Raw genomic sequence first — 25,813 nt, forward strand, 5'->3', positions numbered from 1 at the left:
TGTATATCAGTAAGGTAGGTTGCAGTTTGCGATCTCCCGTGATTAGCTGCAAATACAGGGAAAGAGGCATGCAAGGCATAGCCACTTCTGTCCCATTTGCATATCAAATCATGAAACGTTTATTTAAAAAATAGCATGTATCCAATAAAGGGACCAATGCTGGTATAAAAAAAATAGTTTCCCATTTGGGAAGACACTGATACATTCCCGTAGGAGTCACAAATAAGTTCCTTTCATGCCCCGTACTAATTGCAATTTTGATAGAGTTGCAAATGTCCGTTTACAACTCAGAAAGGCCTGGTTATAAATGTGGTAGTAATCTTAGAACAGTAAAACAATGATAGATTATGTAGAATAGCATTCCAAGCTGGACACCATGTTTATTATCAGTCGGCGAGCTGAGAAAGGATAATGTTACTTACGCATTATGCATCTTTTCTTAAGCATGTAGAGCTGTAGATTCACATGCTTTGCATACTCCTACCATCTAGTGAGTCCGGATGTTTGCAAGCTGTTTTTCTTCGAAGAAGTCTTTCCACTCAGGAGGTAGGTGACTCCTCCTTTCGGTGATAGTGCGCATGGGCATTGACTCCATTGTTCGATTGTTTTCCCGCAGAGGGTGAGAAGGGAGTTAGCACAGGTAGAATGGAGATGTCCATGCATATGTATGTAAGTAAGAAGAATTGTAACAGGTATAGGTACCCAGGGAGGCGGGTGGGCGTATGTGAATCTACAGCTATACATACCTACAACAGATGCTTACAGGGTAAGTAACATTATCGGTTCGAGGCATGTGAGCTGTAGATCACATACTTTCCCATAGACTATACAGCAGTGTTCTCTCAAAGCGGTGGCTAACCTGTAGCTGTTGCAGTTGTTTGAAAAAGTGTTCTAAGAACTGCCTGGCCTACATTAGCTTGCTGCCTCACAAACACATCTACAAAGTAGTGCTTTGTGAATATGTGCAGTGTAGACCATGTTGTAGCTTTACAAATGTCAACTATCAGGATATTCCCTAAGAAAGCCATAGTAACCCCTATTTTATGAGTGGAATGTGCTCTAGAGGGAATTGTTAAATTTCTCTTTGCTTTTGCATAACATGTTTGAATACATTTAACAATCCATCTGGCAATACTTGATTTGGACATAGGATTGCCTTTGTGAGGTTGACCAAAAGCTACAAACAATTGTTTTGTTTTTCGAAATGGTTTTGTTCTTTCTATTTAATATAACAAAGCTCTTCTAACATCTAAAGTGTGCAGAGCTGGTTCTGCCAATGAATCTGGTAGAGGAAAGAACACAGGTAATTCAACCGATTGATTGATGCGAAAGGCAGATACTACTTTAGGTAGAAATTTAGGGTTTTTACAAAGGACTACTTTGTCCTTGTGAAGTTGGAAAAAAGGTTCTTCTATGGTTAGTGCCTGTAGCTCACCCACGCTCCTCAGTGAAGCAATTGCAATGAAGAAAGCGATTTTCCATGAGAGGAACTGCAGTTCACATTTATGCATTGGCTCAAAAGGTGGACCCATTAATCGTGTAAGGACTATGTTGAGATTCCATGCTGGGGCAGGTGGAAGTCTTGGTGGTATAATTCTTTGCAGTCCTTCCATAAATGCTTTGACAACTGGTACTCTAAACAGAGACAAGTGCTGTCTATTTTGTAGGTACACGGCTATTGCAGCAAGATGTAAGCGGATGGATGTGTAAGCTAATTCTGACCATTGTAGATGTAATAAATAACAGATGATATTTTGTATGGGAGCATCCAAAGGATTGATATTGTTATTATTGCAATAGATAACAAATTGCGTCCACTTAGCTGCATAACAAGCTACTGTGGCAGGCCTTCTGGCCTCTCTGATGATGTTCATACAGTCTTGAGCAAGATTCAGATATCCAAACTCTATGATTTCAGGAGCTAGATCGCTAGGCTGAGTTCTTTGGGATCTGGGTGCCTGATTTCTCCATGGCTATGTATGAGGAGACTGGATGTGAGATGTATCTTTGGATGTGGAACTATTGATAGCTCCAAGAGGGCCGTGAACCAAGGTTGATGGGCCCACATGGGAGCTATTAAGAATAATGTGAGGGATGTTTGCCTGAGTTTCCAAACCACTGATGGAATGAGTGGGAGAGGAGGAAAAGCGTATTCAAATATCCCTGACCAGTTCATTGATAGTGCATTGCCTTTGGATAGCGGGTGCGGATAACTGGAGGCGAAGTTTAGGCATTTTGCGTTTTCATGTGTGGCGAAAAGATCTATTTGAGGAAACACCCAATTTTGAAAGTACAGGAGGAGAACTTGAGGGTGGAGTTCGCACTCGTGGATTTGCTGCCTTTGCCTGCTGAGAAGGTCGGCAATCTGATTGTGTACTCCCGGAAGGTGTTCTGCAAGGAGATGCATTTTGTGATGTATGGACCATTTCCAAATGTCTTGAGCTAGTTGGTTCAGTAACTGTAGTATTGTGTGAGTGTGCTGAGACACTTTCTGTAAGTATTTGATTTGATGAGCCAGTCCTCTAAGTACGGAAAGTAATGAATATGTTGTCTTCACAGGTGAGCAGCGACCACTGCTAGTCATTTCGGAAATACTCTGGGGGACGTGGTGACTCAGAATGGAAGCACTTTGAAATGGTAATGCTGCCCCCTACCACAAATCTGAGACATTTGTGATGAGCGTGATGTATTGGAATATGGAAATATGCATCCCTTAAGTCTAGAGTAGACAGAAAGTCGCCTTGCTGTAGAAGTGGGAGCACTGGCTCAAGTGTCACCATGTGAAAATGATCTGACTGCATGTAGTGATTTAACTCTCTGAGGTCTAGAATGGGTCTGAGAGAGCCATCCTTTTTGGGTATGAGAAAGTACAGGGAGTATACGTCGCACCCTTGATATTGCAGTGGTATGGGCTCTATTGCTCCCTTTAAAAGGAGAGACTCAACTTCCTGTTTGAGAAGGTGTAGATGATCTGGTGACATTTTGTGTAAATGCAGGGGAATGTTTGGAGGATCGTTGGTAATCTCCAGGCAATAACCAGAACGGATAATTCCTAACACCCATTTGTCTGTAGTTATTGACTGCCAGACTGGGAGGAATTGTGAAAGACGTTCCCCGACAGAATGATCAGGGGCAATCGTATGCAAATCACTATTTGGCATTTGAGGAGGAGGTACATGTTGTAGAACCCCTACCTCTACCCTTGCCATTGTTGCCTCTGTAGCCTCTTCTAAAGAAACCTCTTGAGGAACTGGAGAGTGCTGGCTGCAAAATGGACACCACCTAGTGAGGCTCTGCTGGCTGCTGATGATCTGCGAATTATCGGGCAGAACGGACGGGTGCTGGGGGCTTCGGACGGCGGGGACGAGCATTGGAACGTTCCGGCGATCAGCAGACGTGGATTGAAGGCTGAAAACCTCCGTGCCTGCGAATAACGCCACAGTGTGCCTCTGCCGCGGGGCTGTGAATTCCAAATGGCAGTCTGCGCATCGCGGTTTGCTGATTACTGCCCAGAAGGACTCCGATGCCAAAAAGGCACCCTGCTGGCTTCCAGCAAGACAGGCGAGGACGACTGCCGAGCTCGCGGCTGCGGCAGGGACGCACGGACTGCCAGCTGACGAAATCCTGCCAAACACCCTGAAGGCTGGGGAGGCCCGGCTCGAGGCCCCGGTGAGTCCATGAATTGCAGAGCAAGAGGACCGATGCAAGTGGGCGGGCCGTAGCGGTGAAAAGACAGGCAAGGAGTTCTCCATACCGTAGCGCAGTGGAATTAGCCTGAGTTCTTGCAGATCCTAGGCCCTGCAGAAACGCTGTAGTTTCCTACCATCGCGAAGCTGGGAGGCAAAATGGCATTCATGTGCACCACCGCTTGCTGAGAGCTGCCCAGAAGCATCATCATTTCGTCTTCCACACCCCTGCGTTAGGATACGTAGCTCACGTGGCAGACGAGGAGGACCGCCGAGGCATCTGGGCTGCTGGCCGATGAACCCCTGACAAACCTCCTGTGGGCCGAGGTGGCTCTGGTCAGACCCCCGGTACATCTGCCAGCTACGGAGCAAGAGGACCGGTGGAATCAGGCAGGTCACGAGGAGGGAAGAGTAGCACGCTACTGCAGAGCACAGTGGAGGCACCCTGCAACCTGGTGCACACTGACCATCTGGGTGTGGGGAAGCTGAGGAGAAGTAACACGAGCGGCTGCGCCTGGGACCCGAGCTGTAACGGAGCTGCGGCTATCCCTCCAGTGAGTAACAGCGGGGAGCCAGACTGAGGTGGCAGTGAGGGTCTAGGGTAGAGGAGAGCACTGACAGACCCCCCTTCCGACCCCCAAAAGACCTGGCAACACCCACCCCCGCTCTCCCACGGTAGAGGAAGAGGGTTGATTGTTGCCCTTGTATGATTTAGAGGAAGTATCTAAAGATATAATTTTGGACCCCTACGATAGAAGGTGCGCCGAAAGGATCCACAGTTTGGAAGGGGACTGTAGGGCCCCCATAGATTTCACCACATCTGTGTCTTTTTTCATTTTTTCTAAGGACGTGTCTACTGCAGGACCAAGGAGATGTTGTTTGTCGAATGGTGTGTTAAGAATGGAAGCATGAACTTCGGGTTTAAAGCCCAAAATGCTTAACCATGTGTGTCTTCTTAGCAACACACTAGTATTGACGGCTCTAGCCGCAGTATTGGCTGCATCTAATGCACACCTGATTGAAGAATAAGAGATGAGCTTCTCCTCTTGCACTAAGTCTTCGGCTTTGTGTTCATCTGGTAGAACCTGGAGCAATTGTTCCATTTCATCCCAGTGCGCTCTATCGTACCTGGCTAAAAGGGCCTGGGTATTAGCGATACACCAATAATTTGCGGCTTGGGAGGCTACTCTTTTCTCGGATGCATCTATGGACTTTGACTCTTTGTCTGGAATTAGCACATTTACGGGTATTAGAGATCACTAAAGAGTCTAAAGGTAACTGACCCTTAATGAAAGCTGGATCAGAGGGTGCAGGTTTATACTTTTTATCTATCCTGGGGGTAAGAATGCATGCACAAACAGGGTCGTTAAATATGTCGGCCACATGCTTTAACATACCTTTAAGCATAGGGAGTGTGTATGCGGTTCTTTGGGAACTACTAAGGGTTTCAAAAAGGAAATCCTCTTCCAGGGATTCCTTATGTAACTGTACCCCATTATATTCCACAGCCCTGCTTAGCAGCTTTATGTAACCTACATTATCTTCTGGTAGAGAAGGCTTGGTAGGATAAAGATCCGGGTTATTAACAGTGGGAGAGTCTGTATTATAATCCTTCCAGGGGTCTGCAGGTGAAGGATCATTGCCCCCATCCCCATCCCCATCATCCTGATCATCAGGTTTTTGTGGTTGTGGCGAATTAGTAGGAGTAATTAGTAAATTCTGTGTTTGTGGGTTAGGAGGTGATGGAGGAGGAGGAGGAGAAAAGGGTTAGTACCAACATGTTTCCTTTCAAAAGGAATGTGGTAAGTGTGCTCTGAGTTAGATTTGCATTTATGTGGCAATTTGGTTGCAATATGTCCAGTTTTTGGATTAGTATACAGTTCTTTTTGTTTCGGGTCCAGTTTTGAAGGCGGGCGTTGAAACATGGCTCGTGTCTCGTGTGATGGTTGCGGAGCATCTTTGTGCCTCGGTGCCAAAGATTTCAGTGTCATTATCTTCGGTGCCAAATATTTTGGATCCGAAGACTGTTTTGGTGTCTAGGGAGTTGGGCCTGATACTGGTTTTGGTTTCGAACTGGAAGGTCTCAGCTAGATGCCTGAGTGTGGACGACTCGATCCCGAACCCGAAGGCTTTAACATGAGTTTTGGTGTTGAGCCGGAAGACGGGGCGTGGGTAACTTTGTTGGTGTAGACCATGGCCCGAAGGCAGAGGTGGAACTGAAGCCTTTTGCTTAGTCTGAGTGGGACTTTGGGGCAGGGGAGGTTCTATACTCACGATATGCTGACCTTGCAGAATCTCCTACTCCCCATCGGAGCTGGATTCGGAGACTGATATCGGATCGTCCTGTTCTTCCTCGGCCCCTAGTGCTTCGCCGGTCGCTTGTTTGGAATGTTCTCCGAAGAGGTCCGGAATGGAACCGGTGTTTTGGCTCTTGTTAGATTCAGGGGTCTCTATTTGGCACAGGTAGGTACTTGTGACAAATAGGGACCCTTGCCTCTAGTCAGGGTAAGGGGGTACACTCCTAAAATAACCCCTGCTCACCCCCTTGGTAGCTTGGCATGAGCAGACAGGTTTATCTCAGAGGCAGTGTGTAAAGCATTTGTGAACACATACAGTAACCAAGTGACAACACTACAGATGGACACCACACAAGTTTTACATCAAAAATAAGTATTCTTTATATAGATTTAACACAAGACCATAAACAACAAAAATCCACAATACTGTTACTTAAAAATGGTAGAATTGGCTTAGTTCTCTTTAGATCTTACATGCAACACTTTGAGTCAATGTACCTTAAGATGCGACACGCAGGACAACTAAAGTGTTGCAGGGAAGGTGATGCGGTAGGTCCGTACACGCAAAGGCGGTGATGCGTTGAAGATCTGATGCAAAGAAGCAAAGATGGCGTCTTCTTGTTGATGCAACATGCTTCTCCGATGTTGCGAGATGTTTCGGCTCGATGCGTCAGCTGCAGCAGCGACATCCTTGTCCAGTGATGCGACGACAGCGGCTTTGGCGGCGACACTCTTCTCCAACGATGCGAGACGCTTCCGCTCTATGCGACAGTTGCAGCGGCGACACCCTTGTTCAGAGATGCGACGACAGCAGCTACGATGGCGGCACGCTCCTCCATGGATGCGAGGTGCTTCTTGTGATGCGTTGCAGTGCGACAGCTACAGCGGCGACACCCTTGTTCAGTGATGCGACATCAGCGGCTGCGAAGGTGACACGCTTCTTTAGTGGCGCGAGACGCTTTTCGTGATGCGGTGCAATGCGACAGCTACAGCGGCGACACCCTTGTTCAGTATTGCGACGCAGCGGCTGCGACGGCATCACGCTTCTTCGGTGTTGCGGGACGCTTCTTGTGATGCGGTGCAATGTGACAGCTACAGCGGCGACACCCTTGTTCAGTGATGCGACAGCAGCTGCTGCGACAGCGACACGCTTCTTCTGCTTGAGTCGCGCTTCCAGCTCCTTGCGACACGCAGTCCCTCAGAAGGCCCAAATACAGCTACAGGCACTTCCAAAGAACTCTTGGGGAGCTGGTGGTTGAAGTCTGTTGTCCCTGAGACTTCAGCAGGAGGCAAGCTCTTCTCTCAAGCCCTTTGAGATCTTTCACAAGTTGAATGAAGGTGCACACAAAGTCCTTTCTCCTTTCTTTGGCAGTCAGGCAACCACTGCATGCCAATCCCCCAATCAGCACTTCAGCTTAGGGATAGTCTCTCCTGAGCTTCTTCTGGTTCCACTCCTCAGCAAAGGTTTCTTCTTGTTCCCAAAGTGATCTAAAGTTCTTGGGTTTGGGTCCCAATATTTATACCCAGTTTCTCTTTGTTCTCTGAAGGCAGAGAGGCCTTTGCCTAGTCCAAACCAGTTCTGGTCAGTCCTGGAGCACTTTGTTTACATGACTCCTTCTTTCCTTTCAAAGTGCAGGGAAGAGACATCAGACGCACCACAGGTGGTGGAGCCAGCATTGTGGAGGGAAGGCACAGCCCTATTCAGGTCCCAGGTGCAACTCCTCCCACCCATCTAGATGCAGATCTCTCTATTCAGCCCTGTGCTGACTCACCCTGTCTCCTGGAATCCCCCAGCCCTGTCACTCAAACTCCAGACAAGGAATACACAGCCTAGCAGAGGCAGGTTGGAATGCTTAGACAAGAAAATACCTACTTTTTAAAAGTGGTATTTTCAAACACAGAATATTAAAACCAACTTCACTAAAAGATGTATTTTATCATTCCCTGCGTCAGTTAGGATTATAAGATGTAATAATCAAACTGCCCATTCTGGCCTATGGAGAACAGGTAGCCTTGCAATAGTGAAAAACGAAAATAGCTGTAATTCACTATTAGAACATGCCACACACACCAGGGCATGTCCTACCTTATACTTACAACGCACCCTGCCCTTGGGCCTACCATAGGGGTGTCTGATATGAAGAAAAGGGAAGGTTTAGGGACTGGCAAGTGGGTGCACTTACCCAGTCAGCATGACAGTACAAGACTGCACACAGGCTCTGCAATGGCAGGCCTTAGACACACTTTTACAGGCTGCTTCTGTGGGTGGCACAACCAGTGCTGCAAGCCCACCAGCAGTATTTGGATTACCAGCCCTAGGCACTCCTGGTGCACTGTACTATGGTCTGACAGGTAAACCAAACCAATAAATCATGGAATCACTAATTCATACATCAATTTACAATAGGGAACACTTGCACTGTGGCACTGGACAGCAGTGGCACAGTGCCCAAAGCATCTAAAACCAGCAAAAAAACATGAGGCAACAGCAAAAATGGAAGGGAGACCCACGCCAAGGTGCCAGGTCTAACAGCTCTGCATGTCACAAAGTCGAGCCCGACAGTCACAGAGCGTTTTCTTGGATCGGAAAGATTTGCACACATCGCAGTCCAGTTCGTTGTGCTCCGGAGATAAGCACAAGTTGCCCAGTTCATGTGAGTCCATGCGAGGAAACTTCACATGGCACCAAGGGCAGAATTTAAATGGAGTCCGTTCCATCGACTGCGAGGTGGACTGACGCGGGAAGGCCCGACGGCCTTCCACAAGTTTCCCAATTGAAAAGAGTTTTTGTATTTGACACGATACATGAAGAAAGTTAATACGCACTGAGGGGAACACGGGAAACTGTCTCGAACTGGAGCGCATCAATTCACGTCCGAAACCGATGGCGGAAAAACACAATCTAACAATGGAGTCGATGCCCATGCGCAAGGAGGAGTCACCTACCTGACTGGAAAGACTTCTTCGAAGAAAAACAACTTGCAAACATTGGGACCCAACACTAGATGGCAGGAGTATGCAAAGCATGCAAACTACAGCTCACATGTTTCGAACTCCTAGATATTTCTCCATTTCCCCAGGACTGCCATGTCGTGTATGGGCATCTCGGTAGTGCAATCCAGTGGCGGTCTCCCTTCCCTAAATAAGGACGAGGCCAGACATGTGACCAGAAGGTGCTGTGGTGGGTGGCCCTGGATAACGTTCTACCTATGGAATCTACATTGGTTCCCCTCCTCTCAAAGGAACAAAGGAGCTGCAAGGCTGGTGTAGCACTATCTATTTCTGCGGAGGCCCTACACCTGTCAACCCCTAAATGACCTTCTTGAACTTTATTTTGGGGCCAATAACTAGTGTTTGGTATTAGTACACAGGGGTTTGTATCCATATACTATATGTCTTTGAAAGTACCAAGAGCTCCGTCTTAGTTTATGAATCTGCCGTACAGTATCGAGGACTTTGTTCTCACGGTGGCCACCTCATTCCAGGTGGCTATAAACACTGTCTCAAGACTTGAACTTTCCAGCCACTAGACATTATTCTAAGATGGTTATTCTAAGTCGCTCACTTGAAGAAAAAAAGTATAGCAACACCTATAACACATTATGTTTGCATACAAAAGACCAGGACTAGAAAAACTACCAGTAAAGACATGGAGGGAGGTGGTCACTCTACCAGATGTGGATCCCCTCTGACAGTATAAAATTATCTTTGTCCATTTGTCAATATTCTGGGATAGAATCACCATTTAGTCTCCACTTCTGGATCCTCTTGGACAGTACCCATGAATCGGTGGTGATTTGTGAGCTCTCAGGGACAGCAAACCTATATCAACCTCAATTTATGGATAGTCTTTGGCAGTATTCTTGGATCTGTGTCCATCTGTGGATCTTCTTGGATGGTATCCAGAGTTCATCCCCCAATTGTGGACCCCCTCAAAAGTACCCTTGTATTTGTGCCATTTATAGATTTTCTGAGATGGCATCAAGAGTTCAGTCTTCAGGTGTGGATCACCTGCGACAGTACTTCTGGATATGCATCTATTTGTGGATACTTGGGAACAGTAGTATAATTTCAAGATGCCAAACCCTTTAGGAAGTTTACAAGGCTCTGCTCTTCAGTTTTGGATGGTCTAGGGCAGAGAGTGTGTCAAAGGTATATCACCTCACACGCTTTGCATTTAGAGTGATACGTTATTACACAGACCTTACACTGTCTCTTGACTGTGATTTGGGAATAAATGATGCTTCAGAAGGAAAGAGAATGGCTCGCTGTTAGTGTGCTAGTATGAACAATTACCTGGCCTCCAAACTCACCTGCTTCATCAATCAGCACCACTTCAGAGATGTTGCTATATGGACCCTGACCCGCTTTGGTCTTGCAAGCCACACGGAAAGTCACAGCTTTCCCAAAAGGAAGCTCAGTGACATTGTGATAGCATTCTGCCATGCCTGAGGCAACAGTCTTCCACCCCGGCGTTCCTGCAAGAGAAAGAAGAGGAGAATATATCTCCATTATTCACAATCCTGAAGTCTATAGATAGTCTATAAAGCAACACATGGGTAGGTTATTGCAAATAATGCAGGCGACGATATTTAGGAAAAAATTGAACACTTTTGACAGTAGAAAAAATTGATGACTTCACAGTTGAACGATTTACAAGAATGCATACCTAAAATCGTGTTAGCAGTAGAGCCGAGCACCATAGAGGAGCACCCTTTATTCTACACTCTCCTTTTTGTATTGGGCCCTCTATGGCAGAATGGGATAATGCCTTGTTTTACTACACATTGTTGTATAAGTCTCAATGTGAAAACAACCACATATTACATAAGCCCTACATTTTAAGTGCCAGTCCCACAAAGCGAACCCTATTTGTGGCGATCTCTGCAAATGTAGATTTCTGCCTATGTTTATGTAAAGATATCCTCCCAGGTGGTACTCCTGCATTCCAGGCTGAAATCTACATAATGACTCGAGTTAGGAGTCAGTAGCACTTCAAATAAGGAGGTCAATGATAGAAATGAAGTCTGTTAAATCACTGTCAGTAACTTTATGGTTGGATTTCAACGATACACTTCCTTGAAGCAGAGAATTCTGCCACGATGGCAGCAAACTCCAAAAGGGATGGTCTAGGGAAACACCATACACTAGACTCAAATTTCACATAGCTGACACGCATTTTCCCTGATACTAAGCTCTGCCCTCTTCCCCTTGGACTGTGTCACTAACAAAACATTACATAACAGCTACATTTTCCAAGATTCAGCAATCCCCATTCAAGAGAAACTTAATTAGGGAAGAGATAGACCCTTTGCTGTTCTCATTACAATGAAGTACATGCTCTGCATTCATCCAGTCAAGCAGAGAAGGCAGCCAATTGGCACGAGTTGAAAGACTCTTAATTAATTGAAGATGCAGACACACACTGTTGGGGACCCCAGGAAAAAGTGGCAGGATAAGAGGAGGCAGGTGAAGGATAAGTTACTTACCTGTAATCCTAGTTCTCTTCCAGGGGTATCCTGATCAACAGTCATAAGCGAATGAATATTCCCGCCCATGCACGTGGACCCCGGAAAAAATATATACACATATATGTGAAAAACATATTAGAAGCTCGATCTCTCTCTCTCTCTCTCTCTCTCGATATATAAATCATCAAAAGTTCCTTACTGCCAAATATCGGCAGAACCAGCAGGCACGGACCTCAGCCAAACTCGCAGAAAGGCATCAAAGTCGAAGTCTCGTGGAGCAAGCAGTGTAGTTTAATAAAGAATAAACCACAGGATTACACAGGCATCATACCTGCCATGACGCGTTTCACTCCTCAACGCAAGCTTGATCACATGATACGCTTCAAATCCTAGGAAACACATTTAAAGATCCAAGACGTGCACAATTGACTAATGAAACAATAATACCAAGTTAATAAACAAAGAAAACAGACTGGGAAGCCACTCGGTAACAATAAATTATTAAAGATAAATATAGAACTTTAATACTTAATTCTTCAAAATAGCAAATCATAGACCTATGAGCTAAATATAAATATTAAATACATATAAATATCAGCCTCTGCTATCCGGTGCTATCAGGATCATGTTCATCCTGGATCGGATGAGCTTGGTCACCATGTTCGGGATGAGAGGAAGGGGCGGAAAGGCATATGTAAATGTTCCGGACCAGTCTACAAAGAGGTCGATGGATGGTTGACCCCATTGATAAAAGATGTCAGCTACTACCTCGTCGGTGAGCACTCAGTCTTCTTGTTCTTTGTAGTGCCGTCTGAGAGCGTCTGCCTGCACGTTCTGTTCTCCTGGTAGATGCACCGCTGTGATCGAGAGATTCCTGGCCAGAAGCCAGTGCCACATCGCTTGGGATTCCAGCGACAGTGGACGAGAATGTGTTCCACCTTGTTTGTTCAAGTAATAAATTATGGTTGTATTGTCTGTTTGAATCAGTATCGACTCTGATGATGGATGGAATGCCTTGAGGGCTAGATGAACTGCCCGCAGCTCTAACATGTTTACGTGGTAGGTCTGCTCCTTGTTCGGCCATCTACCCTGGGTTTGTAGACAACCCAAGTGTGCACCCCATCCCTGCAGAGATGCGTCCATGATCAGGGATTGTCTTGGGAGAGGTTGATGGAAAGGAACTCCCACTAGTAGATATTTTGATTGAGTCCACCTGATCATGGACGACTTCGCAGCGTGGAAGAGAAGGATCCGATCCTCCCAATGTCCTGAGGATTGGCCCCACTTGTCCTCCAGATCCTGCTGCAGTGGTGTCATTCTCAATCTGGAGTTGGGGATGAGAAATATACAAGAGGCCATCGACCCTAGAAGAGATGCCACTTGTCGTACTGATGGTTGGGGTGCCTGCAGCAGAGAATTGCATTCTGTTTAATTGATAACAGTCGCTCCTCCGAAGGAAACACTTTTCCTACTCCGTAGTCTATGGTATGACCAGATAATGGAGAATTTGGGTCGGCTGTTGGACAGATTTTTCCATGTTGACATGAAGGCCTAAGCGGTGAAGTGGCTGCAGGCAAATCCAATAGTGTTACTTCAGCATCTGTGGGGACGAACCCTTCAACAGCCAATCGTCCAGATACGGATACACAAACAGGCCTTGCCGATTTAAAGCCGCGGCCACCACCGCAATGCACTTTGTGAATACCCTTAGCGTGGATTTTAGGCTTAACGGTAAGACTCTGAACTGGTAATGTTTTGCTCCCACCATGAATCTCAGGAACTTGCGCTGACGTGGGGGATGTGGAAGTATGCATCTTGGAGGTCTATCGAACACATCCAATCCCCTTTCTGCAGGTGCAGAGATATTTGATGTAGCGCCAACATGCGAAATTCTTCATTTCGAATGTTCTTGTTCAGAGAGCGAAGATCCAGGATGGGTATGAATTTGTGCGCCGGGTCTTTCTTTGGCACCAGAAAGCACCTGGAATAGAATCCCTTTCCTCTTTGAGCGGGAGGGACTTCTTCTATGGCCAACTTTTTGAGGAGGACAGACACCTCTTGACATAGTAATTTGAGTTGGTGGGGGTGTGATTTTACTAGAGGAATGTTCTTTGGGGGTGTATTGAAACAAAGAGCATATCCATTGTTCAGTATATTTAGCACCCACTGATCCTTGGTGATTGGGCGCCACTCTGATTTGACATACTTCCTCCCACTGGAGTGGGCAACGGTGCTAGAGGAAGCAGAAAATCATTGCTTCACTGAAGTCTTGGCTGCACTGGAGGATTGTTGATGCTGACCTCCTCTGCCTCAGGAGCCTTTGTGGCCTTGGAACTGAGACCTGGACTGTTGGTTTTGTCTCTGCTGCCATTGAGGGGTTTGAACCCTCTGACGGTAGTTTTTGCAATTGTAAGGCCTGTATCTGCACCTGAATTCCTACTTCTTTTCCAGGCCTACCGCTATCAGCGTGTTCAACTCAGCCTTCATCCTGGCCATTTTCTCATCGGTGTGGGAGAGGTGACGAAAAACGTGAGATTGAGAATTCGATGCTGAGACTCCTGTTTTAAAGCTGTTAAGCGCAGCCATGAAGATCTCCTTGCACAAATTCCATGTGCATATGAATGAGCAGCCAGAGAAGCCCCATCTGCTGCAGTACTAATCACCTGATTAGAAACCAGCGCCCCTTCTTGAATTATCTCCGCAAAATCCTGGCAGTCCTCTTGTGGTAGTTTCTCCTTAAAACGTTCCGAAGTGTCCCATAAAGATCTGTCATAACGGCTCAACAGGGCTGCTGCGCAAGATACTCTCAAAGAGGATGCTGCGGAACCGCATACCTTTCTCACCCAAGAATCCTGAGCCTTCTTTGCTGCCGCGATGATTACCGAATCCGGTGAAGGGTCTGATTTTAAAAATAAAGGATCCGTTTCTGCCGGTTTGTACTTCTTCTTAATCCTCACTGGGGCTGCTTTAATTGAGGACGGGATAAGAAAAACGTCCATCACTGGTTGTAGGATGCCAGGAACTAGTGGGAGCAAAGGTCTAGACACTGACCTTTGATGGAGAGTCTCAAAGATGATAGAGGTAGAAGCTTGAGGCTCTGGCATATCTATGTGCAGCTTCTGCGCTCCTCTAGTGAGGACATCGTGAAATGTATTGAGGTCGTCAATAGGAGACACTCTAGATGGAGGGCTATCCGTAAGGGTAGGTGAGTAATCCCTTTTTGAGGAGTGAGTTGAAGAGGAAGACCAAGATGGTGTTCTTGTTCTTTTCCGATGAGCATGTGATCTGTGCTCCGGAGATTTGTCTTGGCGATCCCTGGTTCGAGCAACAGGTGATCTGTCCACTTCCTGCACCAGTCGTGCCAGAAGAATCTTTCTGCCAGTGGCTGAGGGGAAGAAGCCATCTTGGTGACAGATGAACTGAAGGCGACCTCTGTCTTCATGGAGAGGTTGGCTTAGGAGCCCTTCGTGCCTCAGGAGATGGAGAAGAAGAGCTTCTCGTTGAAATTACTTGAGAAGAGCTCGTAGCTGAAGCCGATAGCTCCATACGGTCTTTTGAGGCTGAACGGTGTCTGGAGGAACGATGTGACGTTGATGGTGAGTGTCTCGACGTCGATCGACTATATGTTACCAGCACCGATGATTCTCTTGAGGGGGATTCTCCCCTCCACGTCAACCTCTCTGCGTTTCGACGTCGAATGCACAGACGCTGAAGCCATAGATCTCACCGGCCTCACCCTTGAGAACCCAAGGGACTGTGAGTAGACAGAGAACTCCTTCTCGACGTCGTGCTCTTCCTTGACGTCGACGGAGACCGCCGCCTCGACGTTGAACGCCGTCTTGAATATTTCACCTTGGGTCCCGACGTCGAATCCTTCTTCGCCGAAGTTGGAGATTGGGGCTTCGACGTTGAAAGCCGTGTGGTCGACGACAACGGAGGTGTTCTTCTGGATGTCGAATATGGTGACGACGAGGCCTGTCTAGACGTTGACCGCCGCCTGGTTGACGGCAACGGAGACGTCTGCTTCGATGCCGATCGTCGCTTCTCTGGCAGCGACGAGGCATGTCTCGACGTCGACTGCCGACCGGTTGGCGGCAACGGAGACGCCCGCTTCGACGCTGATCACTGCTCCACTGGCGACCGCGGAGCATGTCTCGACGTCGACCACCTTACTGACGGCGGTGACGGAGACCCAACTCTCGACGTTGTGCAAGCCCACACCAACGGAGAACGACTCCTCGATGCCGATCGTCGCCTGGTTGATGCGACGTACCTCAAGTCTTTTTCGACGGCCGGTGTTCTCTTGACGGCGAGCCCGCCGTCGATGGTCTTCTTGTCAACGTCTTTGATGACCAATTGTTCTCTCGACGGCGATCGCGCCGTCGATGGTCTTCTTGTTGGAGTTTTCACTGCCGGTGAAGGTATTTTCAGTGCCGATCCCGACGCTGAAAGAGAGCAGACTGGTACCTTACTCCTAGATGAAGATCTGGCTCTCTCCTTTCTCTTCTTCACCGGAGACCTGCCTCTAGAAGGAGCTCTTCTCTTCTCAGCCAGTCCATAAAGGCGAATCGTCTCTCTGTCTTTCAGAGTTTGCCTAGAAAGGGACTGACAATGCTGGCAAGTCTCAGGATCATGATTCTCAGGAAGGCAAATGATACAGACAGAATGTGAGTCTGATATGCCCTTCTTCTTGTCACAGGAAGGGCAAAAGTCAAAGTCAAAAAGAGACGGCATTTCTGAGAGAAAAAATATGCTGAACTCTCTCAGAAAAAGCAGGAACTTACTTTAAAAGTCAAAAGACGTCGAATTAAGTAGGTTTTGACAAAAAAACAAGAGATATTTCCTGACAGAAATCAGAAAAGAGAGAGCTGAAGAAACCAGGGTCCTGACAGAAGGAGCCGGAAACAACAACTGACCTAACTGTCACCCCTGAGGCATGATGGGAAGCTAGGGACCATGGCTGCCTTAAAGGCACTGTGCCAGTTATTCCTATGTGGTTCTATGAGGTTAGCTTTTCAGCTTTTTACACTGTTTTCTGCAATGAAGCCTGTGAGCTGGCAATGCTGTCATTCCTCTTTGCAGGATTATATTTTCTGCTGTACATTAAAGCAGTTAAAATGCTCTTTGTTTTTCTTTACTGCTTCTTTTTGAATGTGTATATGTGCAAAGGAGATTCTTGGAGCATTACCCAGCTCTTTTTCTGTATGGAGGGCTGCATTTGTTGATATATATATACATATATGGAAAGGATTTTTCCGTGTAAAGTCCTCAGAAATGATCACCACGTTCCGGAGGGTCACAGAAAGGCAGCACACCAAACAGCAGATTCAGGTTAGTTTCAAGTTGCTCACTTCGTGTTTATTTGCTTTTTTTCTCTTCTTAGATTTTCAACATGCAAAGTGCAAAGTGCATCAGGTAACAACAAAACGACCTACACGTTTCGGCCAAAGGCCTTCGTCCGGGTCATGTGATGATCAGTGAGGGGTGTTTTAAAAGGGGTTGGTTTGACCCGCCCCCAATTAACAAAGAATCCCAAATTTAAAAGTAAAAAATACATCATAAAGGGGAACAAACAAACACATTTGGTTTTATGCTTGAACATTCTTAGAAAGCGACATAAATGCATATATAAACTTGTAAAGTACTCAGTTCCAATTGCATTATGTGGCATAAATTTATACTATTCTTATTGCAACGAAAAAGAGAGAGAGTTTTTTCCCATCAGGCACTACATAACATTTAAGTCTCATGTATGATGTGTGTGGGGTCCTAAACTTTATATATCCTTTTCACTTATGAGAGTGTGTGAGGCGTAACATCACATCAATTATGGACCCTTAACAGATGGATTCATTTGATAATTCAACCATATATGTAAGCGTGATCTTAAGGGACTAGAGCAATTTATAGGTGTTGTAACAGATATGCAAAATCCTACCTAAAGTGAATAATAAAATTAATAGTACAAAGTAAAGTACAATGTAGGACTAATTCTCATCTGTAATGGTCTAATCGTGGTAAAGTACCAGATTTAAGAAATAAATATATGAAAGAGACCATTGTATGATATCAAGGTACACAGGGTGATATGGAATATGATTAATTCCAAACCTAATTCTTTCCTGTTATTAAGAAGAGGGCGGGGAACTTCAAAAGCCTAACAAATTAGTACACACGTTCTGATACAAATCATGTTCCTAATTCCCATGGTCACCTTGTACGACACCTAGAATGCTCTAGAAAAAAGTAAATATACATATGTGAATGAATTCAAATTGCCTGTAATGGTTCAGTTGACTTAGATTGGCCACCATATTTCTACTAGATTTTAACTCTTTTTAGATCATCTCGAAAACTGAAAATAAACTTATAAGAACATAACATCAAAGACTAAATAGTTAAATTCTCAGACATGTGTAACTTGGTTAGACATTCACTTTTCATTGTGGATCTATGTCTGTGAGTTAAAGTTGTTCTCATAGGAAGTTATGTAATTCAGCATCTGCATTGAAACCCCATGGTAACTCTGTTCCTTTAAGGATAATCCATTTTGATTCAGCTTGTCTCAGAAGACTATCACAATCTCCCCCTCTAATGTTTTGAGGGATATATTCGACTCCATAGTATTTTAAGTTGTCAAAATTGCCATCATGCACATTCCAAATATGTTTTGAGATTGCATAGGAGAAATCTTTGTTCTTTGTAGCCCTTAGATGTTGTAGAATTCGCAGTTTTAATTTGTTCACGGTGCTACCGATATATTCCTTGCCGCATTCACATTTAAGAACATAGACTAAATGTGTGATTTCACACGTGATCCTCTCTTTGATAACCTTGTATTCACCAGTCATGATGTCAATTTTTTGTATGTCCAAACCATGGCGGCAGGCTTTGCATTTCAAACATTTGAAGAATCCCTTTGCTTTTAGCCATTGTATTTTGCTTCCACCTCTTTCACTCCTTTGATGATGGCTATGTACGAGGATATCATTCAGAGATGGAGCTTTTTTGTATGTAATGTTGCGATGGTCTGTTGTCATTTCTTTTAAGTCATCATCTCTTCTCAGGACTTTCCAATGATCTTGGAGTGTATTTCTGATGATTTTACTGGATGAGTTAAATTGGGTAATGTATCTTATTTTGTTGTTATCCGGATTCTCACTCTGTTCCATATTAGTTCTTTTAGATAATAGTGTGGCCTCTCTCTTGTGGCTCTTGATTTATCACTGTCCAACACTATTGCTGGGTATCCTCTGACTAAAAATCTCTAATACATCTCATCCAGTTGTAAGAGAAATTCCTCTTCTTCTGAGCAGTTTCTCCGTGCTCTTAGAAATTCTCCATATGGAACACTCCATCTTAAACACTTGGGATGTGCACTGTTAGCTGATAGGATGCTATTACATGAAGTTGATTTGCGAAAAAGTGTCGTGCAAATCTTCTGATTTTTGATATAGATGTGGATATCTAGATAGTCAATCATTGTCTTGCTGATGTTGTAAGTAAATTGCAATTGAAAGGAATTGTTATTAAGACCCTTAAAGGAAGATGTTCAAATCCTCTGTTTCCCTCCCATATCAGGAACAGGTCGTCTATATAACGTACCCAGAGTACAATGTGCTCCAACATGTCTTCGTTACTTTCCGACCACATTTGTTCTGCCTCCCACATGCCCATGGTGAGATTAGCATATGTGGGAGCAAAGGAAGTCCCCATGGCTGTACCTTTGCATTGTTTATAATATTTTTTATCAAAGAGGAAAACATTGTTCGTAAGACAGAAACGTAACATTTCTATTAACATGTTGGTTTGTTGGAGCACATTCAATAACCTTGATTGGAGGAACGACTCACAAGACTTAATCCCATCTTCATGCCGAATTGAGGTGTACAGTGATACAACATCAACAGTTATCATTGTTAACTCATCTTTCCAGGGTATATTCGAAATCCTGTAAAGGAAGTCCATTGAATCTCTGATGTACAATGGTAAACCTAATACAAATGGAAATAGGAAGATATCCAGGAATCTCAAGGTGTTTTCGAGTAAAGAACCGCATGAACTAACAATTGGATGGCCAGGTGGATTATCTAGACTTTTATGTACTTTTGGTAGTACATAAATTGTTGGCGTTATTGGATGTTTGATCAATAGATAATGTAGTTCGTCTTCGTCGAGTAATCCTGCCTGGTGCCAGTCTTGAAGTTTTTGGTGGAAGATTTTCATGATTGATGGCGTTGGGTCCTCCTTGAGCTTTTCGTAGTTTAATGGATTATTTAGTTGACGTTTGATTTCTGAGTAATATTTTTGTTCATCCATAACTACAACGTTTCCCCCTTTATCGGAGGGTTTTATTACGATCTGATCATCCATTTTTAGATCGTTCAGTGCCCATCTATCATCTTGAGTCATATTCCCATGGTTCTCATGATTCTTTCTTCTTTCTTTAATATAGATTGTTCGTAGTTCTTCAGTCATTAATTCCTGAAATATATCAACTCTATTACCCGCTGGTAGTTGAGGACAGAATCGTGACCTGGATTTGCATTGACTGCTGACAGTTAAATTTGTTTCAATTGCTATAGTTTCACAGATCTGTGTGTTAGTTCTATCCACTGTGTCCACTGGTGTGTTGGTATCATTTTTAAGTAATAGATTATGTGCTGTTGTCAAGGGCACACGGTCATTCAGAGTTAATGGTGTTAAAGGTTCTTGAGTTTGATGAGCCATCTCTTTTGTAGGTATTGAAGCAAAATGTTTTTTCAATTTCAATATACGACAGAAGAGATATAAATCTACCCTGGACATTGCCAGGTCCATGTTGTTAGAAGGGCAGAATGTTAATCTCTTATTAAGTAGATTAAGATGCTTGTTTGTTAACTTTTTGGAGGAAAGGTTGACTACTAGATTGTTCTCATGGTTTTCGAGGATCTCTATTTCTTTTGATCTCTTGTTTTTTTGGATTTGCTTATTGCGCCCCCGTCTGGTTCTTTTGGTTGATTTTCCGTTTTCTGGGGGAGACCTCTTCCCCTTCCCGTCATTCTCACCACACGTATTTCACCAGAAAAATCCAGTCCCAATCTATTCATCGGTATTCCTTCATCTCCTGAACTCACTTCCGAACTCTCCGCGCTTGACTTTCTCACAGTCTCCTTATGTGTTGTTGTCTGATCTAGAGCCCGATCCATTGATTGTTTCTTATAATTCGCATCATATCTTCTTGCAAAGGTATAAACTCTTCCTGTGGCGTAATCTATTTTATCACGCTGAAATTTCCGAATTCTCTTATTCTGTATCTCAAATGCTTTTATACCTTCTGGTGTCTTCTTAAAATCTTCCAATGTTTTTTCTAAGTCTTTAAATATTTCCATGGTTTGTGATAGTCACCTTTCCGCGTGTTTTACTAGAGTGTTAATTATTTTCATAGAACATTCGTTGGTATCTGATTGCCATTTTAAGAGCAGGTCTGAGTCCAAGTCACTTAGAGTTGGTAAAACGAAAATTCGTAGACCTCTAGGAACTCTTTTGCACTCGATATATTTTTTAAGAGTGACATTCTCCCACCATTTATTGATCTCTACTATCCTTGCTTGTTCTAATAGCTTAAGCAATTGTTTTGGTGAGTTCTTTAATCCTGTAGGTTTGGCATTATGCTGGCTATGTCCCACTGTTAACTCCCCTTCATCATCAAACATATCTTTCAAAAGTTGTTCTCGTTTGGTCCAACGGTCGGCCATTATTTTTGATTTTATTTTTTGAGAATAAGGCGGAAAGAATTTTGGTTTAAGATAATTCCAAATTGTGTTTTTTTATATATTATTATTCCAGGCAGACACATTAGCTGAATAAATATCTTTATTTTCTCATTGATAGTGGGGCAAAAACTTGTGTTGTGATATTTAAGCTATCGTCAGATCTTGTTATATATATATATATATATATATGAATGAGCAAAGTGTCCTTGCGGGGGGAGCGCTTCAAGCTGGTGCCGGCTGTGAGGTAGGACAACCTCACAAATATTTTCAAAAGCAAAAGGAAAGCCGCACTCTTTCTGGATCTTGGTTTAGTAAATTTTAATGACCATCTCTATTACCAACGCGTTTCGAACTCCACTGGTTCCTGATCACGGTATTAACAAGAGTCCATCATTTGTTTCTACATTTATACCAACTGATCCGTCCTGCTCGCAATGAAGCATTCTGGGAGTTGTGGTTTCAAAGCACAACTATACATATATTTTTCATGCTTGTTTCCCAAAAACATACTTGTATATTTACATTTTTACATTTTAAAGTGGCTTATGAATTGGCACGGAAGTCCGTAGTCCATGACTGACAATTTCAGTTATTGGTACATGTAACCAATTACACATGTAAGCGGCAGAGTGCCGAGGATGATAATTAATGTCAAACAGTTGTTCGTCAACCAGTTTGTCTTGATGCGATCATGCGGCTTAGTGCCGTTTGTTTGACAGGTTGATCTGTATTTTAATGCGGGCTGAGTGCCCCTGTTATTCAGCTTTATCATACCTGTATTAAGTAAGAAAGGTGGGAACAGCTATGAAAACAAAGAAAAAAAGAATTTTTCATTAATACATTTTGAATTGTCTGCTGGTAGCTCTATCTGCATGCTGAATTTTTCAAGTGATGCAATTTCTAAGATCCAATGTTAAAGATGGATTTTAGTCTCTGAATGACGTTTATAAGTGTACATAAAGTTCCTCATCCCCATTGAGCTCATGAGGGATTCGAGTTTTGAAGCGGATTATTAGTTTAGACTCCAGGCGTCTCAGTCTTTCAGTTCTGTTACCTCCTCTCTCATGGTCAGAGATCATGGCGATGCCTGAGTAGCTGATGTTTCTCCATGTTGAGCCGACATGATTCTGCAGGTGTTTCGTCAGAGCATAGGACATGTCTTTATTTTGGATCGCGCGTATATGCTCCAGAATACGCTTCTTAAGTGGACAGATGGTTGAGCCTATATATCGCTTCCCACACGAACATTCAATCAGATATACCACAAATTGTGATTCGCAAGTTATCGAGTTTTCAATTTTAAAGGTCCGATCTTTAGGATCCTTTAGTGTTCTTAAGTTTCTGCCTATCTTGCATGCTTTGCAGGAGGTGCATTTTGTAAATCCAATTTGTCTTTTTTCCAGCCAAGATTGCGTCTTGATGTTTTGAAAATGGCTGTTTACGAGGGTGTCACATAGCGATGGAGCTTTTCTATAGGTTATCATCGGAAAATTCCCCAGTGTTGGGCCAATGTCAGAGTCTTTTTTCAATACATTCCAATATTTCATTAAGATTTTTCGGATTTGGAAGCTTTCTTTTGAGTACGTTAGTATTAGGCGGGGTGCCTCTTCTTTAGTTGACTCTTCCATACTCACTTGATTTTTCAATGTATTTTTGGCCGTTAGTGTTTCAGCTCTGGTCTTCAGTCGAGCTTTTGTTTCTCCACGTAAGATGTCTCCATGTTTATAGCCACGTGCTGCAAAGCGCTGTTTGATGTCCAGAAATTTTTGTTCCATTTCCTGAGGTTCGGAACAGTTTCTCTTCATCCGTATGAATTCGCCATACGGAATGCTTTTTTTTAAAGAAGGTGGATGAAAGCTCGATCCGTGAAGGATACTGTTTGTTGCTGTCTTTTTGCGAAAAACCGTGGTATGTATTTCATTTGACTTGATGTACACTTTTGTGTCAAGAAAGTCGATTTCTTCTGATTGTATGTTGTAGGGGAATTGCAAACCTACATCATTAGTATTGAGGATTTTTATGTAGTCCGATAATTTTTCTTTAGATCCCTTCCAAAGCAGGAAAAGATCGTCGATGAATCGGAGCCAGAGTACCACATCTGTAGTGTATGGATCGTTTTCTTCTCTCCAAGCTATGTGTCTCTCCCACCAACCCATGGTGAGATTCGCATAGCTTGGAGAAAATGAAACTCCCATAGCAGTACCGCGTTTTTGGGAGTAAAGCTGTTTATTAAATAGGAAGACATTGTTGGTAAGACATAGCTCGATCATTTCCATGAGCATGTTCGTATGTCTTAATTCTCCAATTGGTCTTTGCTTCAGAAAATACTCCACAGCTTTTAATCCAATATTGTGGTCAATGGATGTATACAACGAGACTACATCGATCGTGGCTAAGAGATAGTCTTGTTGCCATTGAGTCTCCATCAGGATTCTTAAAAAGTCACCTGTGTCTTTGATGAATGAATTTAATGTTGGAACAATGGGAGATAAAAAATAATCCACATAGTTTGCTAGATTTTCATAGAGGGACCCACAGCTTGAAATTATGGGTCGCCCTGGTGGTTTGTGCAGGGTTTTGTGGACTTTCGGCAGAAAATAGATTGTCGGTGTCACCGGATTTATCGTTGACAAAAATTTTTTTTCATCTTGGCTGAGCAATCCTTGCTCAAACCATTTCTGTAGTCGAAGTTGAAGGTCGCTGATCATGTCTGGAATAGGGTTAGAATTAAGTTGGATGTAATTGGTTGCGTCATTTAGCTGGCGTAATGCTTCATCAATATACGCTTGTTTGTCTAAAATGACAATATTCCCCCCCTTGTCGGCAGGTTTTATTTCGATTTTGTTGTTGTTTTTCAATGATTGTAACGCTTGACGCTCAAGTATGGAAAGATTTTCTTTCTTTTTGAATTTGGTGTTTTCCATTGTTTCTAATTCCGCCACCACTAAGTCATGAAACATGTCTATCCGATTCCCTGGATGTAATGCTGGACAGAATTTAGATTTATTTTTGAAATTAGTGCGGGGGTGAATATTCGTTGTTACATCCATCTCCTGTAGTATTTGTGTGTCTGATAACTCTGTTTCCTCTATCTCATTTGCTAGTTCATATGCAGTTCTAAGTGATTTAGTTTCTGCTATGGTAAGTCCTTCAGATATTGATAACATATCACATGCTCCAGAAGAAAGGTTTTGTGTTGACGTTTTTTGCGGTAGTTTTGCAAAAAAAATGTTTAACTTCAGTTTGCGGACATATTTGTACATGTCAATTCTGGTTTCCACAGAATCTGAATGTTTTTCTGGGCAAAAGGTAAGTCCTTTATTCAATAAGGTACGTTCGGCCTCTGACAAGTTATAGTGAGATAGGTTAATTATGAGATCCGGTTGTATTTGCATGTTGTGTGTAAAGTTTATTTTTTTGTCACTGTTCTGTTGCGTAGAAAATATTTTTGTTTTTCGGCCTCGTCTTGTTTTTCTCCGCGGCCCCGGTTTCCAGAGAAGCCCCTTCCGCGAGCTCTTGTTCGACCACTGCCTCGTCCTCTCCCTCGTGGCTTTGGATTTTGTTGGTCCTGGTAAAGCATTCTCATTTCTTCTAAAAAAGAAAGCTTTTTGATCGGTATTCCCACAGATGAGTTTTCTCCATCACTTTGTTCTCCTTCTGATTCACTAGGTGTTGTATAAGGGGATTCTCGTGTGATTGGTTCATTTGTGTCCCAATTTTGTTTCATGAGATCAAACCTTTTCGCAAATGTAAATATTGTCCCATTTGCATAATCTGACTCATCTCTTCTAAACTTGCGTTGCTTTCTTTCTTGGACTTCACTTTCATGTTTGTCTAAGTTTTTCTCCATCATGGAACGTAGTTTGTTGATGTTTTCTTCCTCTTTGTCATGTGATTTGATAGACTGTTCTATTTCATCTATTTTTTCATGTAATTCTTCTACGTTTTTTTTGGCGTATTTGATGATTATCAACATCATTCTGCGCGAGCAATCCATATTGTTTTTTCCCCATTCATCCAACATTTCAGGACTGGTGTCGGGGTGGTTGGGTAAAGTGAATATGCGTAGTCCTCGCGGTACAAGATCGAGTTCTACATATTTTTCCATAGTTATTATTTCCCAACTGCGTGAGATTTCTTTCCGGAGTAGTTTCTCCAATTGATTAAATAATTGTTTTATTGTGAATGCTTCTTTTGGTAAGGTCGGATTATTTGAAGACGTTGATGTACTTGGAGATGACTTGACAAACATGCTCTCTGCTTTTTCCAGTCTTTTTGCTGCTCTTTGTTCCATGATTATTCAGTTAATTCACCAAAGACCAAAGACCGTAATTTAGATGAGCCCCTTGCAGACAATTACTTCGGTATTGAACAGTTCAGTATTCAGTTGGTACTAAATAATATGAGGATGGCTGCAACAAGTGCAATGTTCATAAACGGTCACGTTACTTATCCAGAAAAATGTATCATTCAACGCTTCCGGGGTATTGTACTCCGAAGAAGCGTATGTACATTCGCTCAGCGCTTTGACATTGGTTACATACAGCCACGGCGCGATTGCTCGCTTACCTGGGAGACTCCCGGACGTAGTGGTGTCCTCCGAT

General features: G+C 43.7%; 1 protein-coding gene across 3 annotated transcripts in view; it reads right to left on the minus strand.

Annotated features, from left to right (window-relative positions):
• Window positions 1-25,813, minus strand: part of SPEG (striated muscle enriched protein kinase) — a 1,671,639-nt gene that overhangs the window by 261,302 nt on the left and 1,384,524 nt on the right. For all 3 annotated transcript variants that reach the window (XM_085650107.1, XM_085650106.1, XM_085650108.1), the window contains one exon: window positions 10,297-10,461. In XM_085650107.1, the coding sequence (XP_085506233.1) occupies window positions 10,297-10,461 (165 nt within the window). The remainder of the gene's footprint in view (window positions 1-10,296; window positions 10,462-25,813) is intronic.

This window comes from Triturus cristatus, chromosome 3_2, assembly GCF_964204655.1.
Source record: "Triturus cristatus chromosome 3_2, aTriCri1.1, whole genome shotgun sequence".
NCBI lineage: Eukaryota > Metazoa > Chordata > Amphibia > Caudata > Salamandridae > Triturus > Triturus cristatus.